General features: G+C 39.8%; 1 protein-coding gene across 1 annotated transcript; it reads left to right on the top strand.

Moving 5' to 3' along the window:
• Nucleotides 1–268: 268 nt before the first annotated feature.
• On the top strand, nt 269–26,462 carry LOC112563831. Its single transcript, XM_025238204.1, has 4 exons — nt 269–925; nt 21,930–22,007; nt 22,305–22,430; nt 26,200–26,462. The coding sequence occupies exons 1-4, from the start codon at nt 850–852 to the stop codon at nt 26,400–26,402; spliced, it is 483 nt and encodes a 160-aa protein (XP_025093989.1). The 5' UTR covers nt 269–849; the 3' UTR covers nt 26,403–26,462.
• The last annotated feature ends 114 nt before the right edge of the window (nt 26,463–26,576 follow it).

Consider the following 26,576-nt stretch of genomic DNA (forward strand, 5'->3'; position numbering starts at 1 on the left):
GAGCAAAAATAAAAATAAGCAGTTTATAATGGATGATAATGATGGTGGTGGCAATGATGATTATAAAATATATTTACAATTGTCGAGTGCTTACGTTGATGATTCATGTCCTTCTTGATGTCAAATTGCATTTAAATCGTTTGCTTAAAGCCAGTTTAAAGCGGCAATAACTTAACAGCTTTCTCACATCCACCTCCTAACGGTCAAATGCCAGTTGCCTAATGTTCCAAGAGTAAACAAGGCTTACATTTAAATATAAACATCAAAAGTGTCATGCGCGTTTCAAAGTTTCTCTCTACCCCACTCCCACCATTCCCTTTGCCACCGCTGTCGCAGGGATTATCTTTCCTTCTAAAGCCGATGCGAGGGTGACCGGTCCTGTAGCATCACGTAGACGTGGCGTCATCCACACTGGCTCCGTCTGGTGCCGACTCCCTGCATCTTTCTATCAAGAAGAGAGAACCCGCTCACGCGGTCCGATCCTGCTCAGCAAGCATGCGCCCCTGTCGGACACGGCTGTAGGCGCAGACGCATCCGGGATACGCGTCCTGGTTGGTCATGGTGTTCCTCCCGATGTCAGCTTCTGTAGCGCAGTAAGGAGCCCACTAACACTGCATTGTTCATCTGCTTAGCCTTAACACCAGCTACTCCTCCTCCTCCTCCCCTCCCACTCCTTCGGCTGCTGTGGCTGACATAGGCGTAAAAAGCTTTGGCCACATCGCGACAACAGCGGCGAGGACAGCAACGGTAGCAGTCGCTGCCGACGACAAACTGTTTTTGACGGGGAAGGGAGAACCCCAGCTGGAACCGTTAGCGACTGGAGGATGAGCTAGTTCACCTGCCGACATCATGAGAGTCACCTGGTCTATTCTTACCACCCGCACCTGGCTGGCTGCTCTCCTGTGGCTCGATTTCATTGTGTCAGGTGAGTGCTAGGTCTTGTTCTTTTCAGGTGAGTGGTAGATGTGTCAGGTGAGTGGTAGATGTGTCAGGTGAATCTTATATTCAGTGCATGAGTGTATGTATGCGTGCGTGTATGTGTGTGTGTGCGAATTGCTTGCTTGTTTGTATGCTTTTACCACTAATAGTTTGAGCTATGGAGACTAGAACACAGAGCGGTCTAGTAACACTCAGGTTATGCCATATCAGTGAGAGTGAGATTATTTTGTAACATGTTTACTTATTATTAGTCTAATTACAACCCACGACAGAAAAAAAAATTAAGTAAATTATTTACCTAGTACCAGCAAAACTAAAAAAAAGTTGAAGTGTGTTTTGTGTATGTTTTGTAGTGTGCGGTATTTATTCAAAGATTTGCTAATGGAACAAAGTAAAATCTCTCCACTTTTTAAAAAATCCATTCCCTTTTTTTCTGTAAGTGTTTGTGTCTTTACTCCATTTAGCGACCTTTACCATCATCCCCATTCCCATTAATACCATTCTTTCGGATGAACTAACCTTTTGTGGATGGCAGTGAAACTAAATTTTTACTTACGTATTTCCATAGTAACATGAACTCGACAATATGTGTACAGGTATTTCGTTAACCTGGGCTGTGGCTTAGAAATTGAAGTGTTTCTATTTTTAGTGAAGTAGCTCTTTTCTCTCATACCGACCACTGCCTGTTTATTCCTTAATTCGTTATTCTTTGATTGTTTTAGTTTTTTATATTGTTTTCAGCGCTGAAACTTAAATTAGTTTAGCGATTTCTCTCTTGACTTCTCTGGCTGCATGGACTTGTGAATTGTTTTCACTGAAATCTTTTCAAAGGTAACTGATTTTGTAGCACACCAAGGTGTGACTACTCTGCTCACCTTTCAGCTATTCTACACGTTAAATGTTTGGATCTGTGTATCATTATCCCTTATGTCATGTACAAGAAAGTTCTGTCGGAAGGCCGTTAAACCGGACATTATATCAATCATCAAAAACCGTCCTACTGTTATGAAGTCACTGTTTCTGTTGTAATAGTTTTTTGTAATTTAAAAAAAATCCATATAATATCAATATAATGACAAGACATATTATTTGTACATGTGAAATAAACATGTTTAGCACTACATACCTCTCCGAAGATTCTATTTTTAGAAAAGAGGTGGGAGTCCCGTGAGTATTAGTAAAGTGAATTTACAGAAAGAAAAAGTGAGTGGGGAAAGAAACATCGCCATGAACTTTCTCTACTATGATGATTGCTCAAAACATTTCTCGGAAGTATTTTTTGAGATCTCTAAAATTATGGTTACATTAAAGGAACTCTTTTTGTATTTTATTTCATAAATAGACCGTCCTTAACAATTCCAAAAGACTTTCTTGATGTTTACAAAAATGATAGTTTAGCACAAGTGTGAAATGATAAAAAAGGAGAAACTAGTATGAAATGAAAAGACAATGAAAATTTGTATACAAAATATGTCATGCATTAAATATATTAGGTAGATAAATACACTATGTAATTAAATGCATCAATAATTAAAATTTTTATACACAATATTTTCATGTATCAAATACATTAGCTGATCACTGACATTGTAAGCATTCATTTATTTCAGACACTATCATTTCTTATTATGCCTTTAATTATACAAGATGTGGTGGAAACAGATGCTTCAAATCGCCGTAAAGAAATGTCATAGTTCATCGACTCTTTAACAAAAGTGTTGACAGAAATTGAGCTTGCTGATTCACTGAAAGAGTTCTTTTTTCTTAGTCTATAGCATTTTACTTAAAGGGAAAGGCAATTCATGGTGAACTGGACTTTTAAACTCTAGATACGAATCTTATGTATCGTGAGCTGTCAACATTTCAGGTTGCAAATAAATGGTTTACTGACATTCACCCCTAAAATATAGCTTTAGACCCATTTATGAAGACCGCCATGTTTGCACCTTTCTTGAAAGAAAAAATGACTAATGCATAATGTGATCGTACGGGCTGGACACAAGAACAGTGTTAGCAGTCCACGGTGGATCCATCTGACATGAACAATGACAAGTGATGCTCCGACTCTACTCGCAGATTTGCCGACAGACCGGCGGGACTTCGGCAAGTAGCTTGCAGTCTGTGTTATTCTTCTATTTTTCACACATAGAGATTGTTGTCCAAACAACTTCTTCGACGGTTTCTTTATTACTCGATAAATCATCGTGGCAGTCTAGGTGAACCGACTCCACCTGTGTTTTAGACGCGATTTTGAGTAAACGATTGTCTCGCAACCTCAAATTTTGCGCAGAATTTTCTAGAACATTGATTTTTATCATTGAAACCCAAACTGCTTTTGACTTTCTTTCGCTTTCTACATTAGTCAAATTGCAAAATCAGCTTACCAAACAGCTGGGAAACGTGTCATTTTTCCATTAATTTAATATTCAAAAATTAAAGAAAAACTATGAGGTAGTGTGTTATAGGGATATCTCTGATTAATTAGCTGTCAACCTGAACTAAAAAATATATATAATAAATGTTATAAGGTTTATTGATTTCATTTTCTATTCTTTCTTCATGAATTGCTTTATTAATTATTTAGAATGCTGTGCAGTTGAAGTTTTTCTGTTTTGCTTGTTTGTTGGTTTTGTTGTTGTTTTGCAGCAACACTCTCGGCAAAATAATGTTAAAACTTATGGTAGAAGTAATTGAATGAACCTTGTATTGTTCAACGACACTCGCAACGAACAAACTAACTCTTTATCTGGTATTCAAACTGCGTGTGTGAGAATCTTGAACTATAATAAATGTAGGCCTCAATATCTTCTGTGATTATCTGCCTACTGACAGTGTTGCATGGAAGTTTTTTTCCTCTGGTGATGCGATTTGAATTCATAAAACTTTAGCCAAAACCCTGTTTAATTACCTCCTGTTTCATTTTACCTACTACTCTTGAAACGACCTCCTCACCCCTAAGCCATTTATAGAAAGAAACAGAGGTAATGCGCTTAAACTCGTACTTTTATTTTATTTTATTTTATTTTTTTATTTTATTTTTATTTCTAACTTTCAGAGGATAAAGTATTGCTAGCGACTCCCACTTTTACTGAAATACTTTCTCCTCTGAAAGTAGAAATAAAAGTATCAGTTTAAGAGCATTACCTCTGTTTTTGCTTTTGTTTGTTTTGTATTTTTTAAAATAAATGGCTTAGTGGGGAGGAGGTCGTTTCAAGAATAGTAAGTAAAACGAAAAAAAGAATGTTGTTAAACCAAACTTCGAGCTGGTAACAGCACAATTAATTGTGGTACTAGTCTCCATCGATCTTCGATAAGAATCTCTTAAAATAAGAAACTTACAATAAAGAGTAGTAACAGCGTTCAGTGCCCAGCAAGGCAGATTTTTTTCCGACGACAAGGGGAGCTAATTACTGCTTTACGTAAGTTCCATTAGTGCGCAAAGCAGATGGCTGCCCGTCTGGAGCTGACCTCCCCTTTCATGCTGATGGCAGCGGTGCGTGCTGCGCTCTCGTGACCAGCCAGCTCAGATCTCGCGATGACAAACGTGGCTGCACAAATCCCTGCGCGTGCGTGAACATAGACGGCGTGAAACGAGACGAGAGGTTTGAAAGGGAGGTAACTACGATGCTGTGCCCACACCGCCTGAGCCCGCACTCACCGTACGTAATGGGACACCGACGTATCGCCCATCGATCACGTGGAGATATTTCTATTTCTCGTGCGTTGTCTCAGTTCTTATATATGCATCACACACGCACACACGATGTTCACCACTCTCCAGGGATGAAATGTAAAGGATTTTTTGAGGGGGTAAGGGGGGTCAGGAAGAATCCCTTTCACGTTATTTGCAGAAACGCGCTTCATTAGATCCTTCTTGTTCAACACACAAAGCATATCTGGGGCTTTCGGCTGTTGCGTAGGTTGTTTTCACAGACAGTAAGCAAGCAGGGGCTGGTCAACGAGTGCTCGACAAAATTAGATAGTACCACACACATGCACACCAGGTATACTTTAGATATATATATATATCAAACAGCATGTATATAATATAGGTACATTCTTTATACACGTAGATCGGCAGGTACATATTTTGCAGCTGACCACTTTTTTTCTAAACATAATTATATCTGTCATTCTCCTTGTCTCTCCTTAAAAAAAGAATTATGCATCAGAAGTCACCAATGCATAAATATACCGAAAATTTAGTCGACAGCTTCTCAACTGAGCAGGCTACCGAAAAGCGAAGACTACATGTTCAAAAGGAGGATTTGAATACACGAATTCCCACAAAGATAAAATTTGGTAAAAGTATATTACATTTCCATAAAATAACAGTGTGCCCTGATGGTTGACTGACCTAAAACTCCCTTTGCTCGCATATGCGCCGACGCCAATTCGGGGGACTGTTGCCTCCATGGGAGTATGCTTTCGAGGACAAAACCATCGGCCAGGGCTCAAGGTCTGCGTTTTCATGGATAATGTGACCAAGTGGTTGAAGGATCTCGGCCGCGGTCTCACTTGGGAGCCACCTAGTGTGTGAGCCCAGAGACTGGACATCAGCAGAAATGAAATATCATGCTGGATCGGTCAAGGGTTAGATTACCCACGCGCACTACCGCTATACTCCAGGGTGCAAAGCCAACTGCAATGTCCGGATAGATAAAGGGAAAGCTAAGAAGAGCTGAAAGGAGGATCAGAGCCAAACTTACAGCAAAAAAAGGACAGACCGTGACTTCCGCGGCAGCGAGGAGTCGAGTTCTGAGAAAAAGATTGGCAATGTCGAGGAAGAAATGGTGGAAGATTACTACAAACGACGAAGCTAGTCTCACGTGGCTCCAAAATTTAATGTAACCTCTGGCCCAGTGTTCGTTGTTGCTTATATTTCGCGTTCTAGGTATCCAGGAGGTCAGGGGCTAGGTATTAGGTCAGATGGCGCTAATCTAAACTGTCGGCATTTTATGACCAATTTTAAAGCTGACTCCCTGCGGTTGGCATCCGATTATCCTGTCCTTGCTTCCGGTCCTGGAAGACTGGATTTTATTTGTATCGTGTTCTGGATGTAGACTAGCTCCACTCGCTGACCTCCCCGTTATCCAGAGACAATCATATCCTGTTTCTCTCGATAACTAAAGGACACAAACTGTGATCGTCCTTTTGGCAAAAGGTCAATTACTTTAAAAAAAAAAAACGGGTTTTTGGTGCGTTTACCGATCTGTCTCGTCAAGGGTCGTTTCACTGTTATCCATCTTTAGAGTTTTCCGCTTGACAGAGTTGTAGAGTGTCTTGATGTCAGCCCAGGTCTCCAGTGGGACATACCCTTCGAATAAATGCATTTTTATTGTTCATGTAGGATGTCTGCATTTTTTCTGTGTGCAGACTTTAACAATAAAGATTTAATTATTTTGGACGGGAATTTCATAACAGTGCTTGCTGCAGAAGGTTTCCCAGAATGGTTTCCCGTGCTGTCGAAACCAATATACACTTGTTTATCATGTCAACAATTTACGAGTGCAAGTGCAGGACATGTAGGTAGTAAAAAAAACTGTTCTTCATAGAGATTAATCCAAGTACATCTTTTTTCAAATGACAATTTCACGACAAAATGTTAATAACTAAAATTTGAGAGAATAACATTATTCCATTTCCAAGATACCAGCCATCGAAATTACAGTTCTCAACTGAGTTTTAGGAAGAGATTTTTTCTTCATTCACCGCTATGCCACAAGGGTAAGCTTGCTGTTCAGACGACAACTAACTTACCTGAAGTTTGTTTGAAGCTTTCAACTCCATCGGAGTTTCAGTTAGAACTTAGGTCAATCCTGTTTTTTGTAGCTTCTCCAAAAACTAATCTATAAATGTTATCATTATTTCGCACTAATGGTAGAAATATGTTTAATTGATATTAATGTTTCCGAAAGTAGAAACTGAGGTACAATTTTAGGAGAATATCATACTTGAAAATCTAGCCCTATGGCATGATATTGTTTCAGTGGAATGGTATTGCAGATTTTACCAGAATACTTATTTTGAATTTTATTGAAAATTGTGAAAAACATTTTACTCGTGCGCGTGAGTGGCGTGTCATCTTTAATGCCAATAATTCATGGTTATTATGACACGGGGAAGATACAAACACATTGATAATAAAAAGCACATGTTCAACACAGTGAGTGAGTGCTTGTTGGCCACGAAAATTGTGTACTTAAATGAACTGAGGTCTTCATCTCTAGAGCGGTCAGTTCTGAGATCTTGAAGCGCCATAACTTCATTTACCCAATATTTATTTAGAGATTTATTTACTTGCTGTCTGACAGATGACTTGCACTGCAGGGATGAGAAGTGAGAGTGCACTGTTTAAAAAAAAAACTGTGTAAGATGGAAAGCAAGATGAAGACACCCCTTGATGACCTTTGTTACCTTCCGGTGGATTCGGTAATGGCTATGCTCATTGGTTTCATTTGCCAACAAGTCACAGCTCTACGATCTCTTTGAGCTAGATTGCTGTCTTGATTGCCTACCGTTGGGATGGAAATCAAGCGGCCCTCGGTACAAATGAGCCAAGGGGAAAAGAAATCTGTAAAGCCGTAAAGTGTAGATGCTTAGTTATTATTATCTTTCCGTCTGTCCGAGCCGTCTTGTTTGTCTGCAATTAGTAGCGAAGAACTGGTGGTTTTTATCATTTCAGGGAAGACCGTTGGACTGGGATTCAAAACCCAACTCGCAAAACGTTATTTTTCTCTGTGAGTAGAATTGTTTGTTTAGCGGACTAGACTATCTTGTCATGTCACCGAGTCGCTGTAATGTCAACTAGCCAGCAGGCAAGCCAGCCAACCGGTCAACCAGCCAGTTCACAAAGAAATAACTCCCTAGTCTTCCTCTACTCTCACCAAGTCTCGAACCCACTCGCCTGCCTCCTACAATCACCTGTATTCACCTGCACACTTTGTCATGATAAAAACACCACCGCCATCACCATCCCACAAGTCCATGCCAATAAACTGCTCACTGTTACTCGTCGGCTGAGCGACAAAAGCAAGCTCTTTAGAGCGAGCAATGTTTGAAGATGTAGCTAACTGGCTTTTGCAGATGACTTACTTCGGCCCCGAAACTCGGTAGACGTCTGGTCTGGTGGGACAGGACGTGCCGCGCTCCTAAAAGAGCTCCGGGACACGTGAATTCCGACGGATCGCGCATTAAGTACAGGACATCATAGACAGAATGTCATTCATCTAGAAGCTTCCGCCTTCGTGATTTTTTGTGCAATTTTTTTTTTTTTTTTAGGTCTGCGTCTGTCATTTTCTCTGGGAATCCCGAAATATTTTCTTGTGCACGCTGTATCTAATACCCACCTTCCTCCATTCTCTCTCTCTCTTTCATAAATGCCACATTATTTCTGCTCTCCTTTGGTCTTTTCAGTTGCTTTCTCCTGACTGCAAGAAACCTGAGCAGGGATTGTCAGTTAGTCGATGAATATCAGGCCATATCTCTGATTATATGCTGGCTGACAAACAACACATGTTATAAAGTGATTTTTTTTCTCATTTCCATACATTTCATCTTGTGTATATAGCCACTTCCTTTGACAGACCGATGGCCTCTAGACTACAGTTCAATGCCATTCACTCAGCTGAAGTTAATGTTCTAAAGCACGGTGGTGGTGGTGGTGGTGGTGGTGGTGGTGGTTCTTTCGGGAAACTTGTCTCCTACAGGTCTTGGAGCAGCTTTTAACTTGGAAACCACAGAACATTCTCGCATTGAGTTGCTAGAGAACACTGCCGGTGAAATTCATCGCTTAATTCAACCCGCGTTTACTTGCGTGTCCATAATTCTTAAGCATGACTTGATTTGCATTTCAGATGAAAGGGTTCCTACGGTTTATCAGTTCAGGAGATGATGTGATGCTGATCCCACCCTTGTATTGATTTCCAAGAGACTCTTTCATGGCTTTCCACACTCAAGAGCTAAATGGTTCCATCACTCTTTCAACTTTGAGCAGCATCAACAGCTTATGCAATCTCAGGCAATCATTGAATGATATTAGGATAAACTTATGACTTGTTTCTTTGTGTCTCTGACTTAATAGTGATGGCTCGTGATGAGACTCGTGATGTAAGAACCGCTTATGCAGGTGATATGAAATGGATAAGAGGATCCCCGTTTGGTTTGATCATCCAGCGAATATTGTCTCTGATCTCATCCAGGATAATTCTTGTCTGTTAAGAACATCTTAAAGTTGTACTTTGTCTTAGTGTTTATTCAAAGCAAAGATTGTGTGTGTTGAATACAGTTATCAAAGACTGTTATTTGTTGGTAACAAGGCTTCCTCTCTGGTTGAATATGAATGAGTGACTGTCAAGGGAGATAAGGGGATCAGAGGATGATGACTGGCTGGTTGTTTGGGAGGGACATCACCGATGCATTAGTTTTCCTCAAAGTGTGGTAGATATTCGGTCGGCAGGATGGATTAATGGGAGAGCAAAGCTGTCACTCTAGCTCACATTTTGCTGTGATGTCGTGCTCTTGTAATTCCTACTTTGATAAAGAGATTGACAGTGAGAGGGAAAGAGAGAGAACGACAACGAAAAAAAAAAAAACGAGGATGAGGGAGCTATGAGAGAGAGATAGAGGAAGAGGGATATAAGGTGGTGACAGAGTGGGGTGGGGTGAGTAGAAAAAGTGAGAAAATAAGCCGACATGTGCTAAAAGGCGCCTGGCAAAGAGGAAGACGGAGAAGATGTGATGAATGGCTATTCAAAGGAACTAAGAACATTGCATACACCTTAGCAGGGAGACAAATGATAAAGCTGTGCAAACGAGCCCTACAAATATCTCCCACACAGAATATTTTCATCTGATTAAAGATTGCAGCAAATGAGACATACAATGCAAAAAATACAATAAACAACAACGAATGCATTACATTCAACGTGAAAAGGGTTAGAGTGAACGATAAACAATAAGAAAGAAAAGTGGGAAAAAGAAGATCTGGAAAAGAGAACAAAAAGAAAAACTCGAAAATGAGGAAAAGGGAGCAAAATAGACGAAGATGTTGCTTAGGCAAAAAAATCTTTGCGGTAAACATGGGGTTTGGGAACAGGGAGGAAAGTGAGCCTACAAAATAAAAAGATGGGAAAGAAAAATAGCCGCAACTGATTTCAAAGAAGAAAGTCTGTCCCGTGTTGTTGCTAAATAGTTCAACATTTCTTGGTCTTTAGAACTACAGCAAAACTTTACTGCTGGGTTTCAGGACAAAATTCGTCGAAAAGTATAAGATACTTCATGGTAGATAATTAAATAGACCATAATCATTGCACAATATGACTTGGAATGGAAGCCGCAGTTGGTTGACAGTCTCCACGACGGTTGACAGACATGCTCCATTACTCTGTGTGTGTGTGTGTGAGAGTGTGTGTGTGTCTGTGTGTGTGTGTGTGTGATACTCTGTATGACCTGCAACGGAAGTCCTAGAATCCTAACGAAGAGCCTTCAACTGAATCCATACTACATGGTACAAATCAGTATCACACTCTTTTTTTTTTTTATCTGCATTCTTTTCTTTTTCTCTTTCTTTCTATCTCTTTCTAGCGAGTGAGCCTAACCTTCGATTTGGAATCAATCTTCACTCGTGCTTTGTTTTCTGCATGTTGACATTTTGGAAGAACTCTCTTTCCAAATTGATAAAATTTTATTTGTTCATTTTTAATAACATTGTCAGCGCCGCATGACTTCTCATTTTAATCAAAGAGATACGAATCTTACATCACTAGTGACTACGATGATGATGATGACGATCACGACGACGTTGATGATGATGATGATGCAGCACACAGATGTAATTAGCGACGCTGAGTGCAAGGTTTAGAGAGAAAGATACAGAAGGTGGAGTTTAAAGAAGTTATAGATCTTAAAGACATGAAAGGAAGCCATCATTTCTTATTCAAACATAATTTTCATTCACGAGCCCTTGGACTGGTGAAGACCTCTGATAGGTCTCTCTGTGAACATTAGCTGCACGCACTGATGGCATCGCGTTGGCCTGACTTCCAGTGGAGGATCAAGGCCCAGCAATATCCTTGCAAATCAAATGTCAACAAGTCAGCCACATCCAGACTTCTACTGCCTTTGCCTAGAAAGAAAAAAGGGAAGGCTGTAAAACAGAACTTCTAGAAGCTACTGAGATCAAAGCGCGCGCGCGTGTGTGTGTGTGTGTGGGGGGGGGATGGGGGTGGGTGAGTACGTAAAATAGAAAAGTTTGTGGACTTGTAGGTAGTTGCTTTTGTCTTCAACAAACAAACAGCTAGATCGATAACGACTCTGATGACCTTAAATATCATCTTTACAGATATTGCCTGCGGTATTTATGGATTCTAGGATTTGTTTCATTCGCATTTTGTATCTTTTGCTTCATTCTGGCTTTTCTGTCGCTCGTTTCTATCCAAACACTCTTTCGCAATATTGAACATGAATAAAACTGTCCAACGAATTAAATGAATGTGTTACGACCAGTCCAGAAAGGATCGACAAGTGCTTTTAATTTCGACTCACCAGGAAGAATTATGCGTGTGTAATTATGTGTGCGTGTGTGTGTTTGTAATTATGTGTATGCGTCTTCTGTGCCTCTCTGTGATTTTCTTCCTTTATGTGAGAAAAGTTTTACTTCTATTTTCTGAACGCAATGATTGTTTTCATGGCCAGAGATTTGAGTCAGGGTTCATACGTTTGACACATAAAAATACTGTGATTATTTCATTTGTCTGTACTAAAGCTGCCTGAAAGAAAGAAAGAAAGAAAGAAAGAAAGAAAGAAAGAAAGAAAGAAAGAAAGAAAGAAAGAAGAAAGAAAGAAGAAAGAAAGAAAGAAAGAAAGAAAGAAAGAAAGAAATACAAGTTGATTTATATAGTGCTTTGTCCTAATATCAAAGGCTTTCTCAAAGCGTTTTACAAAACACAATTTTTAAGAAATAATAATAATAATAATAATAATAATAATAATAATAATAATAATAATAATAATAATAATAATAATAATAATATTATAGAACTTGCTTTCGAAACAAAGAGTTCACTGGTTAACTACTCTTGCTGAGAAGAATGTGAATGCCATCAGCCCAGTTGTGGTCTATGATCTTCGTGGTTCTGATTGATCTTGTTCGATTTGACCAGCAGACTGTAAGAATGAGGGAGCAGACTTCTCAACGCCAGAACAACTAAAATATCATCAGTCTTCACGAGATTTAGCGTTGCTCAAAGATTTCAGAAGACTTGGTGACATCTTGAAATACCGAGATTATCTCAACACACTGCACGTTATTGAAAACAGCTTGTTTCACCCAATAGTCCAATTACGATACATATCCAGTGTTTAAAGTTCACATGTAGTTTTATTTTTTGTATCTGAAAAACAGTAACCGAAGCGACACGTTGCAGACCCACGTAGGAAGACAGTTTACGGTCTGATGATAGACCACCTGATGCACGAGTCACGTGCTTGTAGCCTGACATTTATCGCTGATTTCTAACCAATGACTGGTCTTTAGTTCTCAGCACGTCTTCAAGAGCTGCCGGGTGGAAAGCAGACAAAACTGATCCTGCACTCTATTTCCCAGATATCTGAGGTCACAAGCTGGAATTACTAGCTGATCTTCTCGTTAAAAACAGCCTCCCCCGAGGTATTGTTCTCTCTCAGAAAGTCCTTATAGACACATTGTTCAAATAAATAACACGACTGCTACAGACGCAACAGTTCTCATGAAACGGAAGCCTTACAGGTCAGAATCACGAGGAAGACGAGATTAACAACAACAGAAAGATCTTCTTTCACTTCCAGTAAAAAAGCAATATGTCAGAAAATATTTTACTTTATGTATGAAATGATGCAACAGCAACATATCCTCTTATTATGGAATTGGTACCAACAATATTCATGATGGCGCTTTTACACTTTTGACTTTTAATTTTCACCATTTAATTAAGTTTCGTCACCAAAATTGTTAGGATCTTCAAAATTGAAAAATGTGGGAGTACCTAGACTGAGGATGCTGCTTTGTTCGTCGTCATAATGGCCATTGTCGACCAGCACAGTAAGGTGAGCAATCCACCATGAACGCCCAAACAAAGCCAGTATCGCAGACACACGCGGCCTAGTGCAGACGACATGGCACTATTTACCAACTGCCCACACGTTGAGACCAAGAGGGATTGTTAATTACGTTTGGCGGAAAATTTAATTTCGTGCCCATTACAGTTGCGGGGCTGCCTTTTGCCGAAGAAACAGAAGCCCCGTCCCTCAGCTTGTGATGTGTTCAGCATGAACCTGTCCACGAGTAGCAGTTTCTCCGCCGACTGCTACCTTCTTGGTCGGGTGCTTGGCTCATTCAAAGACCATAAATAGAATGGTCTTTACTTGCACCGTGTATGTAAGGTGAGGGATGTTAAAGGTTTAGGAGGCTGTAATTTTCGCTTTTAAATGCTTAGATTGGGCTTTGCCTAAAGTACTGCTTTCCAAAGTCGGAGTGGAAAAGAATCCTCAGTTTTCGAGATGTAGAGATCATCATGCACAGAAAGAGGTTGAACCTGACACTAATTCCCTTGCATACATTTACTTAGCACTTGATCCCCGCTCTCCCACTATGGCAATTGAAACTTTTCTGGTTCCTTTTTGATATCCCTGTTTTTAAAGTTCTTTGTAAAGTAAATATTTTTTTATGGACTTGTATCTCGATGTTATTCAGATTTAAGAAAAATTGCATTTTGTACCCAACTCAACCGTTTTACTTGTAAAAAGCGTTGCGCTTGAAGTCACACCAAAAAAGCATAAAACAAGATGCAAAAGCCCAGATCCGTGAAAGGAAGATAGAAAGGGTGGATCTGGGAAAGCAGGACTAAAAGACTCGTTTCTCAAACAACCATTGCCGAAAAGAATTTGGGCTTTCATTACAATGATGAAATCAACTCATCCGAATAACGCTTCACGAAGTTCCTTTCATTCGAGAATATTTCCCCTGTCGCCCATAAACCAAAGAGACCACATGTAGGATATTGCCAGACCGGAAAATTTTTGCTGAATTTTTCAAAAATACTGCAAGGTTAGTGGTCATCATTGTCATTCATCTTTTGGCTGGTACCATCTGACGAAAGGTTGTGCTGGTCCGCCGAGACTGGTCGTCAGAGGAAACGGTTAGAGAGGAGCAGTGGCTGAGAATGTCCACCTCCTGGTCTGTCTTGCACGGTGATGAGCAGGTCCTGCACGGCACGACCAGTCCATTCTTTTTGAGAACCAGGTTTTCCGTCCTCCTCCTCTTTTTTATAAAAAAAAACCCTTAAAGATATTTCTTGACAGAGTGCCATGTCAGGTCACATGGCTGCTCCGTGACTCGTTCTTCTAACAACAATCATAAATCATTTTCATATTATCTGTATCGTTCTCTTTAAGCATCTGATGGTGTCGTCAAACATCGAGTTTCGGCAGTAAACAACCGCACGGCAAAGCACATGGATTGGGTTGCATGACAGTTCATACTTCTTTTCCGATGTGAACAAGTCTTGCAAGCATGTTTACGTATGGACGAGGAAATGCTAATACGGTATCTCGCCATGCGATCTACGTCTCAGCCATCGACTGTTGTTCAGCAGCAGACATGTGATGCCGACTTCCTTTGCACGTCGTATCCGGGTCTTCGACAAGGATAGAATCTGCCCACGCTTCTATTTTTGTCACAATAGTGGAAAGTCCTCACTCCTATTCTGTTTTCAGAGGCACTTGTTCCGTCTGGGTTTTCTCTTCCGGAGATTTGAAGATTTCCAAGCAGCCGTCTGTCGCTTCCGCCTCGTTAAAGGTTCTGAAGGACAGAATTCAACCTTCTGGGCAGACATTTTTTTTCCCCTTTTTGGGGAAGGGATGGGGGACGTTGGCTCAAAAAGCTCACCTATGTTTAGACCAGTTTACACTAATTGTATTATGTTTTTAATCATCAAATCTGATAAAAGTACAGTATTCAATTTCATATATGATAAAATAATTATCACCAAATAAAAAAATTCGAAGATGAAGCTGTGCGTTTTATGATTTCATTAACCTTATTCTGGCTCATTCAAGAAAATTGAAGCAATTAAAGAACAATTTAAAAAATGAGCTGCACCAGTGTCAAAAATCGATCATTTGTTTGATAATTCTAGTGAGTGTCGGTGGATGTGAAGATTCAGCAAACCTTCAAGTGGATGTGGATTATCAGTGTCGGAGCCCAAGAAAAGATTGATGTACCTACTGTTCACATTGAGCTGAAAGTAAATCTGCCAGTAAGCTGCAGAATTGGTAGGACACCAAAACATGCTACAACATCTCAGACACGACTTTTTATCCGTGGTTCCAATGTTCCTTCGGTCTGTGCAGCTGCTTGCTTGAAGTCTCAAGTCTCGCGAACCTACACTTCTGGAATTAGCACTGCTCAAAGGACCTGCGCCTAGTAAGTTGACAAGAAAATAAAATTTTTACTCGAACTAGTCTTTAAGCTTGCTGAAGAGGAAAACGATACAAAAGTGTTTTGAAAGCTGGGCGTAGAAAGTGGGTGTTCTGAGGGGAAGTCATTGCTGTGTCCCTCGTGGGCGTGTTTTCGCGGTGTCGACGGCCAAGTGTTAGATGCCCTGGAGACAGCCAACTCTTCACATTCCGATGACCAAGTCAGCCATGTTTACCACTACTAAAGTGAATGTCATTGATGTGTATAAATGTCCACGTCTCTAGGCTCCGTAAACCTGAATTAAGTCATCGCGAGTAGCGGCACAGGAGAAGCAATTATGCCGTGGGCACTCCGCACCTAACATCGGGACACAAAGTACACAGAGCACGTGACTGTCCAGCAGAGCATGAAAATGTCACGGACTGTCCGATATGTGTGTGAGTTTCGTTGTGACTGTTTAGCAGAGCGTGTGACTGTGACTGTCCGACAGAGGGTTTAACTGTAAGGCCACACTGAAAAGTAATTGCATATTTAAGAGATGACATGGCCACAAGATGACTCAGTTGCCCGTGACAGGGATCGTAGTCCTGCCTTGGCTCCGCTTATTGCTCGTGGCCAGAGTTGTGGGCTGCAGAGATGGAAACTTTTATCTCATCAGCTGACTGCTTAGATTTACGTCTCTTCCAACTACAGACCCCATGGCTTTCGCAACTGCAGTCCCCTTTTCCTTAAAAGATCCAATATCTGGTTCTTGAGTTTTATGTTCTTTCTGGACAGTTATCTGAAAAAGTGCATGTGTGGATTTAATTTGTTTAATGCTGTGCTTATGTTTACATGCTTGTTTGTTTGTGTGTGTGTGTGTGTGTGTTTGCACATATGTCTGAATATGTGTATGTTGTATACATGTGTGTGTTTTAAGTCTGTGAGTGTACATGAAAGTGAACTTGATACTTATCCTGAGTTGTATGTTCGTATGTTTGTATGCATATAAAACGCTTTGATCCTTGCTGATGACGAGGAAAGTGCTATATAAACATGTTGTACTGATATCATTAGAACATGGGTGCCCACCTACGGACTGCGGGCCACATCCGGCTGCTAAGTTGCCTCATGCGGCCCGCTCATTTTAACCGGACACAGGGGGACATTACCCTGACACCCCACATTATGATTTCTTTCTTTCTAACAAATCTTACTGTTCGGTATATCGCTGCATAATTTCATTTTTCCTTCGGCATGATTCTGGCAAACCCGCCATGTTCTGGCCCACAAGATTTTATAGCATGTCGTGTGCGGCCCTCGGACCAAGAAGAGTTGGACACCGCTGCATTACAATAAAGCTGTTCTCCATTATCATTACCAGTGCGTCTGTTGGCCACTGCACATGTCAACAAGTCCTGTAGTCTCATCCACACAAGCCCGACATGGCTGCCCACACTGGTTTTTAGTGACATCTGGGACGTGACTGCAAGCTGGTAGCGACAGAACAAAGAAAAGCAAGATGCTGGGATTTACAGAAAGAGGATGATGGGAAAAGGAGCTGACCGGACTGCCAGGGACCTTCCTGGGATGCGCGTCATGTGATAATTGACAGGGTCCGTCTGCTTCAACATAAATAACAGCTCACCGGACTTTCTTTTTCCTACTTTTTCCTCCAATTTTGTTTTTGTAACCTTCCCCCTTTCATCTCGTGTTAGCACACAAGCATCCCCGTTTATCGATCAGACAGTCTTTGCAGGAGACTTTGGAGAAGGGGAAATAGGAAAAAAACGGAATGGAATTAAAAGTATTGAAACACACAAATATACAAACGGCTGTAAAAACAGTTTAAAAATACATATAGTGGCAATCCACGCTAGAATATGTAGATACACGTACATCTACCCCAACAGGCACCCTGAGTATATTTATGTATATACACACACAGCACACACTCAAGCACACATAAGCATTTTTTTTTTCTGAAACGGACGGCGGAAAAAGCCTGGGCAGAGGAAATAAACAAGTCTTCAAATAAAATTTTTTTTAAAAAAAAACAGAAAGAACGAGGAGAGGACAGACAGTGGGCGTAATAGAGTGTGGGGAATGAGACGACAGGAGAAAGTTGAGACGAGATAGAGAGAATAACACTATAAGCCGTCTGGAAGTTTAGATGGTAAGCCCAGGCGAAGAAATATTGTCAGCGTGAGTGTCATGCCCACATGTCACAAAGCCAAGTCTAAAGGTCAACACTGTCACAAATACAAGACTAAATTGTCGAAAAATGCGTTACAGAAATGTCACGAAAATGACATTTCGAAAATTTTGCAATTAGATAAGAATGCCATGTTAAAACTAAGGTAGGCGAATGATAAAAAAAACCTTTAATTTTTGTAAAATGTATACACGCACGAAGAAAGCATATCTTTTTTATTTTATCAGTAGCTGATCGTTTTCTTTAGATTATCTCAAGGTATATGCCTGATGAGAAGCGGGTGGCCGAGTGGTTACAGGTGGTACAAAGCGCGGTTAGCGCAGCAAACGTCTCCCAGTCCACCCAGCTGGCAGAAATGGGTACCTCACTCCTTACAGGGCTGGGGAAGGTAAGACAACGAAGGACAGAAGAGGGCACCTTAAAATGAATGCCCCGAGAAAGTTGAGGTCTCTAACGCCTCATCCTTCCCTCCACCCTACAAACATAAACTTTTTCTCATTTCAGTCCACTTTAGCCTACTCGTTGGAGGTAAAGTGGATTATAGCCTCACCAAATTGCATCCAGTAATTGCGTGGTCTGTGTTCCTTGAAAATACAGACTTTATGCCTGACTTGTATCAGAATTTGTTAGCAATTCTCGGGGCTAGGGTTTGAGGATGGCGGTGATCACTTTCTCTCCCTCGCTGCCTTATAAGTCAAGTACTCTGCAGCTGACGCAGCTGGGTAAGTACGCTACGTGACATGGGTATCGAACCGGGTAGTGCGGTTACCTTTGGGCTTTGTACGCTGTTGATCTACTCGCTAGGTTATCCGTTTCCTACTCAAGTATTGAAAAACACATCAGTTGCTGAAGTTTTGGGCTAACTTGTGGATCTGATATACGTCATCGGTATATTTAAGCCTTTTTCGCAGTGAGACAACAACAGAGACAATTAATTAGATAAGGTAAAAAAATGCTATAGTTTGAAAGAAATAAACAAAGAGTAGAGGAAACTTAGGATAAATGACAGGAGATACTGAAGGTCAGGAATGAAACTCAATCCCAAAACATGAAATCCAGAGCCAACTGAAATCGAGAATATTGTGTCCGAAGAACAGGGAAATGGCTTAGAGACAAAGGATGGAGTTTATAAACCAGGAAAAGCTACTTGTGTACAATAAGAAAAAATGTAAGTAGATATGACAAGAAGACAAAAACCAAAAAAGTATCAAATAAAAATAAATAAAAACAAAATTTAAAAAATATATTCGACAAATAGGAAATCTCAAAGTAGACGTTGCTTGATACTGCAAAAACCGAGATATTCTGCGAAAGAAGACATAATTAAAAGAGGCATCAGCTAGGGGTAGGGAGGAGTGAAAGAGGACATTTCATCAAGTGCAAAAAGGCGGGTGAACAAAAAAGGGATAAGGTTTTCTAACACGAAAACATGAATGCAGACTTGCGTGCAGATAAGAAGTTACAAAATTTGAAAACCTTGTGAGACACGCGAGCACGCATGCTCGGACAAAGAAGAAAGACTGTCTCAAACAAAGTGTTTGCCACTAAATAATGTTAGGAATGTATTCCTCATCGCAGCAGTGGATTTAAACCATGCATTTCGCTGCCATTTCCAAGCCAAACACAATGAATGAAAAACATCAGTAATCCTTTGGCATGAAATTATTGTATTTATGAACTAAACATCTTACACCATCAATACTCCATAGAGCAACTCAGTTCCTACCAAATGAATGTCGTAGGCGCTGATTCCTTCTGATGCAGGCCCCTGGTGGGTAAAAGAGTAGATTAATGGCGGAGGCAGTCCAAAGAAAACGAAATACAACAAATCCGCCTGTGTTAATAAAAAGAAAAAAAGACAGCAAAAGAATATGTAGACAGGTTGACGGATGTTTGCTCTTAACGTATCTCCTTTAGTTTCCCGTCCAGCATGTGTTAACTCTTCATCTGGACGTGGTTTCTATCTCTAGGGAACCCAGAGGTTTCACACCCTCAGCTTGTGTTCCTGAAACTGATTTATCAAAGCAAGAGGGATTTACTGAGAACATCAGAGGATATTCGACCAGGCAGCCATTCAACGGATTAAAAAAAGACCGATTCCCAGCAGATGCAGACGACAGAGGCTTTTAAATAACAAAACACAAATCAAATCAGAATCTAAAGCTTGTCTTGGGGTCGGAACCAGAGAGAATTCATTTTACTCTTACTGAGCCTCATCCTCCGGGATGCAAGCCTTTGTACCAGACAAACGTAAAAGAGCTTTTGTTAACCCCTCTAGTAGCAGCTTGCACCAAGTTGGGGACAAAGGAAGTGACGTTTTACCCCGCAGTGAAAACAAGACAAGAAAACACAGAAAAGCGTTTCGCGAAGCTTTAATCTTTGGATTGTGGCGAATTCTGTGGATAAGAAGTCTTTTAGAACCAAGCAATAAGGTTTCTATGATAGTGGCCACGTAGGTTTTATTGGAGCAGCCCACAGACAGTAAATATAACTATAGAGGTCAGGCTCGACGACATGAGTAACGAGGACAGAACAGCGCGCAGCGCCTCAAGTGGCAAACGTCATGCCACGCCAAGGGGAGGCAATCCGACAACAGAAAATGAATCCCGTATTTCACAAGTAATGCTTCTGTTGTACACGTTCAAATCACTGCAATAAAATTTCCAAGTAAAACAATTTTTGAATTCAATGTAAATATTGAACATCGTTTTATGCGTCCTTCACCAATAGATTAAAGCTAAGAAAATGTCTTCCCCACTGTTAGCTGCTTGCAATGCCTCGTCGCAGTTAAATTCTATGAACTTACCGAACATTGAGAATCCAAATTTACAGTCTAGGTCGCCCTTATAATATAGTTTACTCGTATTTATTCTAAATTGATTTTTATCTTATATTTACACCTTATGCTTATGAATGTCGAGATAACATAAACACAACAAAGATGCAGTTTTTAATTTTCCCCTTTGCCACGTCGAGTCTCACAATGTTAACATTTCAACCATCAAACTTTTTCTGAGACAAAACACATGCATCTCTCCTCGAAAACTTTTATTCCGTGTAAATTCCGGTTTCCGAGATCTCTTGACATTTTTTATCTCAGGAAGAAGCTTCCGCAACCATTTATCTCCCGCGACCTGGGTATGAACATGTCTCGTGCACGAAAAGAAACATTTAAAAACCATATCTCTCTATTTTGTAAGCTAGATATATTAGCATCGACGAGAAAAAGTATTTAGCGGTGAGATAATGCTTCGTTAGTAGCATGCAACATCATATGCATGCACGACCCAAGAATGGATGAGTGAGTGGTGGATGAAACAGATAACGCAAAAAAGGTATGACGTCATGGTGGTGGTGGTGGTGGTGGTGGTGGTGGTGGTGGTGGTGGTGGTGGTGGTGGTGGTGGTGGTGGTGGTGGTGGTGGTGGTGGTGTACGAACATCATAAACATTACAGTGAGTCTAGTTCAGTGTCTTGCCTGTACGGCTTGCTCCTTTCTAGAAACCATAGGAAGACACAAGACGCAGGATATGGTAACAGCATTTCTGGCAGCTTGAGGCGGAGAAGGGAAACAGAGCTTTGTTTACTGCGTCCGTTTTCTAGAAACCTGTTCCATCAATGGCGGATTCACACGCGTTAGTCACTCATTCCAGACGGTTCCTTTTCTTCTGTGGAAAATTGATGCTCTGTCCCAAGAAATAGCTTCCCGGGGGAAAAAAAGTGTATGAAAACTCTTCTGCCTTCCTGTTGTTCGTGACGCAGTAGTTTTTTGGTTTTTTTTTTCTCATTTTCTGGTTCGTTTCAGGCTTTAAAAAATATGGAACTTAGAGTCTTATTATTTAAAGGATATGTCTGAATTAGTTTTGCGTTTTGAAAAATCTTATATTAATTCATAGTTTGGAACTATTTAGTGTCCTTTGTTGACTGTATTTTTGTGCCTATTCGTGTGTGTGTGTGTGTGTGTTAATATGTCTAAGAAATTACGATTGTATAAATTGTATTATTTTTTTCAATACAAAAAGTATAAAATAAACACACAAAACAGTCTGGTATTAGTAATAACGGTGCACCGAATTCTTTAAACTATGAATTAGTAAATTTCATCATTTCTTTATTGTATGACCTATCAATCACAAAATCTGTAGTCCCTTATGAAGCATTTTCAGGGTCCACTGATGAAGGGTAGAAGTAACGCGCTGCTCGCTCGTGCGTGGTCGTGACATAGTGACCTAGACAGGGGAGACCATTTTCACCGGACACAATCATCTGACTACACAGTCTCTAAGGTCCAAACCATTGATCCCTCCATCAGTATCTCATCAAATTTTGTTTTATGAATCAGGTTACGTTCTTCCGGAGAGCTGGACCCAGATGGCGCTGCTCAAGCGAGGACCTGCCACACAGGAAATGGGTGTCACGAGTATGTATCAAGTGATTCTTCCTGTGTTACAATAATTATAGATAATCGGGAGTTTTAAATAAATGTGATATTCCATTGCTTCTGTGAATTAAAACACACACACACACACACATTTTTCATTTTCTGCCATTGCTGTGACTGCTATCACAGATACGTGTTCTAACCTTTTTGTTCACTAGAAAATGTTTGAATGGGTATGTTAGTTATGGATGTACAGATGTGAGTGTGCTGGTGTTGGTAAACATGAACTAAGCTGTTACTTCATGAAATCATAGTCAGTTCTGTCTCACCCTGCAGCCAACACCACTATCAAGTGCCTGCAGTGTAATACAATGGCCAATCCGGACTGTGTCAGTGGGAGGCTGAGGCCGACAGTCTGTGCTTCCGGCAGCAGATACTGCATCAAAGTCACCGGAGACTCTGGTATGCACGGGCACGTTCTTATCTAAAGCTTGTCAAGGGGGGCAGTACTCTAGAAGAGTTGGGTGTGAGTTATCTAATTTAAACAAATTACCGCGTTTGAGCGAGATGCTGTGAAATGTTAGTAAACGAATGATCCCGCTGTGAGTAGGGATTTCTAGCTCACATTTGCCACAGGGAGCTCTGATTAAACCGGAGGGTACAGTTTTCTCAAAATTAGATTTTGCTTCTTATTTTCTTGGAATTTCGAGAAGTAACAGTTGTTGAAATGGTGTACCTCGTTTTGAAAATTCATCGTATGATTTTAGACATGAAAAGATTTCAAAAATTCTTAAGTTTAAAAAAACATATTTTGAGAATTTAAAATTCAGAAAGGGGGAAAACATTTTGATAAACAAATAGATGAGTTTAGTTTTTTTTAAATACCTTTTCTATACCACCAATTAAATTTTTTAACTTATGAGCTAAAGGAACACAGCTATAAAGCTGTTTGTGGGGTTTTTTTTCTTCTTTTTGTATTTTCCACATCGTAATCGCCGTTATGATTGAATGAATTATTGACAACCGCTCACGTAATCAAATAAGTGTCAGATAATAGCTGGCTGTGCTTTTCCAAAACCAATGTGTGTCTGTCATTTTACATTCCAAGAGATTTCTCTTTTCATTGCTCTAAGATTGGGTTGTACGTTTTTGGCAGTTAATAAGGCTACATGTCAGATCACCCAGTAAGATCCAGGGGCTCGAATCTTCAATGACATTGATAATCAAGCTCACTTAATGAATGTCTATATGGTAATATACTAGCCAGTAATACTTATCCTGAATAGGACATCGCAGTTCACGCAGTTTATTCCAGTGGAGAGTTTATTACAGGAAACCATGAACAATACTACTCTAGAGAACTGTTTCATTTGTCTACAGTTTCTTTTCTTTAAAAAAAAAACAACAAATAAGCGTTCACTTTATTTATCAAATCTCAGCCGGTCCTTTAAGAGTACAGTCGTGCTAAAAAAAATCCTTGCATGGGTGTTACATTTTTGTCACAAAAGACACATTTTACATGTCTGAATTTGCTGTGAAATGTCCTATTAAAGACAGATTATGATCCATATTTATATATGTTTGTATACCTGTGAATATATTCAAATTTATGCTAATGCGTCTGCTCATTAGGACAAATTAGGATATATTTCAGAACTCTAAATTATATTCAGTTTTGTCAAGAAAAAATCTGCCTTTAGTAACAGATAAGTGTGCAGACAAGAAAGTGAAAACGTTTAGCTTAGAGTGTTGACTCAGCTGACAAAAAAGATTACCTTAATACCAGACAACCTACTGATGATCATTGATTGGTTTCCCACTTAACGGAAATCAGTCTCCCCGAGGACATTGCTTGAAATGAAAGCCTGGCTCGGAAGTGAGACATGGGACTGCGCGTGCAAAGATCCATTTGTCGCAACGAGCGGATACTTCTTTTGCTGACAACATGGCAACCGATTCATTTCCGGGTGTAAAAGGCAGTAATTCGATCATTTCTCAACAACCATGTCTTCCTGAACTAGTTACTGACCATATCATCATCCATGAAAACATGTCTGTGCACATACAGATAGAGATTGATTGATTGATTGATTGATTGAAGAGCAGAGCTCCATCAAGGGTGCATCAAAGCAACTACACATTTTAAAACTGCTGTACATACAATCCAGTAATAAACAATGCAAGAACTGTTGTCTTCAAGTTCTATTCACACATGTACCAAGAAACTATACACATACATACCAATACACTTCAAACACATTTATGAATATATCCACACACTCACACTTTCTCTCACTCTCTTCCCTATCATTTGTCCTTCCGGAACACCCCAAAATTCCCATTATCTGCATCTTACATTGCTGTTATATAGTTATGCCTTTTGCTTGGGAATTTTGAGGTACAGTGGTGTAGCAGGACGAATAAGGGAAGGGGGGAGATAAATGTGACAGGTATATCTGAGTGAGACATTGCCGGATGTCGACTCATCCTATCCGTTTCTCTGACGTTGAAAAAAATTAGTGTGGTTATCTTCTGGCAATCAGCAATAACAAATCAAAAAGAAAATCTGAGCAGAGAAGCAGGACCAAGAAGAGAGAAAATACAAAGGGAGGAAAGGAATGGAGAAATAAAGATGGAAAGGACGGAGGACAGAGAGAGAGAGACGGGACTTCTTAAGACTTCCCGGGGGATGTTGGAAGACCTAAGCGTGCAAAACTAGCACACAATGTCCATAAAGTAATTCTCGCCATCGCAAGTCATGATTCTATCCCTTCCTTGCAGCTGAGCGGCTTTCGACGAATCGTAAATCTCTCGAAGCATGTAATAGTCGCAGGGAAATCACGATGGATTTTTTTTTTCTATTTCGAGCTTGAAACCAAAGCATGCACGTCTTCAAACTGCTCAGCGATCACCTCCAAAGAAGACGCCTGTCTCTTCCTTCCTGTCTTCTCGTTTCTTTTTATTATATCCTCCATCCTTCATTTTTTTTCCTTTATTTCTTTCTTTTCTCTTTCTCTCTTTATTATGCTGTTTGCGAAATTAAGAACTACGACTTGCTGTCTCTTATTCGTAGGCAAGACGAACTATTTGTATGGTCTGCTGAGACAGGATTGAGATTGCCGGGATTGATCAATCAATTTAAAGGGTCATTGTACTGTAAAAGAGGGCGTACTAGAAGATACCCGCAACAAAGTCAATATTAGAGTCTGATATCAGCGACGTGTAGGCGAGAAGTGTACGGGTACGTGTGCTGGAGGTCGAGCGACGGCAACTTTTTGTAACAATTTGTCGGAATTGAATGGGTTTTTTGTTTTGTTTTTTTTTTTTTTTTGTTTTTTTTTTGGGGGGGTAGATATCAGCAACCACTCGATCTGTTTTACATGATGATTATTATAACTATGAAGATAAGGAGCACAAAAAAAGTGTATAGCGTCCATCTTACACACCAAATCAATAAAAACAAAATTCTGAATTCATAAAAAGAAGCCAAAATAATCATACTATGGCGCCACTGTCTGCACCAATATTTAGCTTGATTTTATTTTTAAAAAATAAATTTGTAAATGAAAGCTTTTTATTTTTCATTTATTTATACTTTGTTTTCGCGTGTAAGGGTACCAAAAGTAAATAAAGGACTAAAAATTTTATTAGAATAAAATACCAAATAAAAATAAATTAAATATAAAATTACATAATATAAAGTAATAACTGTATTTAAAATATATTTAAACGTAACAAAATGAAATATCAAACAAAAAATTGAAATATATATAGAGAGACATAAGCAGATGTAATTCATTAGTTTAGTTATCGCCTGGTTTTATGTTTAAAATCGGATTAAAATAAAGCTGTAATAATATTTTATTTAAAATAAATAGCACAATTTTTTTTTAAATTAGCAGTGAACAAAAAAGTTATATGAGACAACCTCGATCTACATTTTAGCGCAATATTACTCTTTAAAGATAATATTTTTCGCTCTTGGATGTAGCTTTGTTTAATAGATTAGTGTTCTAAGAAAATATGTACTTATATGTATTAGTGACAGGTCTCTAACATGTCAGGAAATATAACATTAATATAGATAAAGAGTATGCGCTAAAACGTTGTTATTATTATTTATCCTGCATGTTTAGTTCAATACTAAGAATAAACCTCAAGTGTGATGCTATTTCTAATATTTTTGCTGTAACCACAGGTTGTGTCGCATGTGACTTGGTTTGTGTTGCAGACCGCTTCGTCTACCGGATTTGCGAGAAACAGGAACAGCACGGATGTACGCAAATGCACGTGAAGGGCATTTGGATGAGCGTCTGTTATCACACCTGTGACACGGATGGCTGCAACGCCGCCATTGTTGTGACGTCACGGTCGAGCGCCATTTTGATTTCTATCGCACTGGTCAGCTTCTATCTCACGTGCCATCTTCCGTAACCGATCTAAATGATAAATGTTTGTTCTCTCTCGTTTGCTAAATATAGACATGTTTTAGTATCTCCAGAGTTGTGTTATCTTGGTAATGAAGCGCTTTCTATTATCTAGAAAAATCGCATCATGTGACTGACAGCATTCATTCGCTCATTTATTCACATAAAGCCTGTAAGTTTA

This window comes from Pomacea canaliculata, linkage group LG1 (genome assembly GCF_003073045.1).
Source record: "Pomacea canaliculata isolate SZHN2017 linkage group LG1, ASM307304v1, whole genome shotgun sequence".
NCBI lineage: Eukaryota > Metazoa > Mollusca > Gastropoda > Architaenioglossa > Ampullariidae > Pomacea > Pomacea canaliculata.

What these genes read in the sequence shown, in the direction of transcription:
- LOC112563831 (XM_025238204.1), top strand. Translation starts at nt 850, where the DNA reads ATGAGAGTCACCTGGTCTATTCTTACCACCCGCACCTGGCTGGCTGCT. An exon ending in ACAGGAAATGGGTGTCACGA is followed by an intron (nt 22,008 to 22,304) that starts GTATGTATCAAG and finishes CTCACCCTGCAG; the next exon opens with CCAACACCACTATCAAGTGC. An exon ending in CAAAGTCACCGGAGACTCTG is followed by an intron (nt 22,431 to 26,199) that starts GTATGCACGGGC and finishes TTTGTGTTGCAG; the next exon opens with ACCGCTTCGTCTACCGGATT.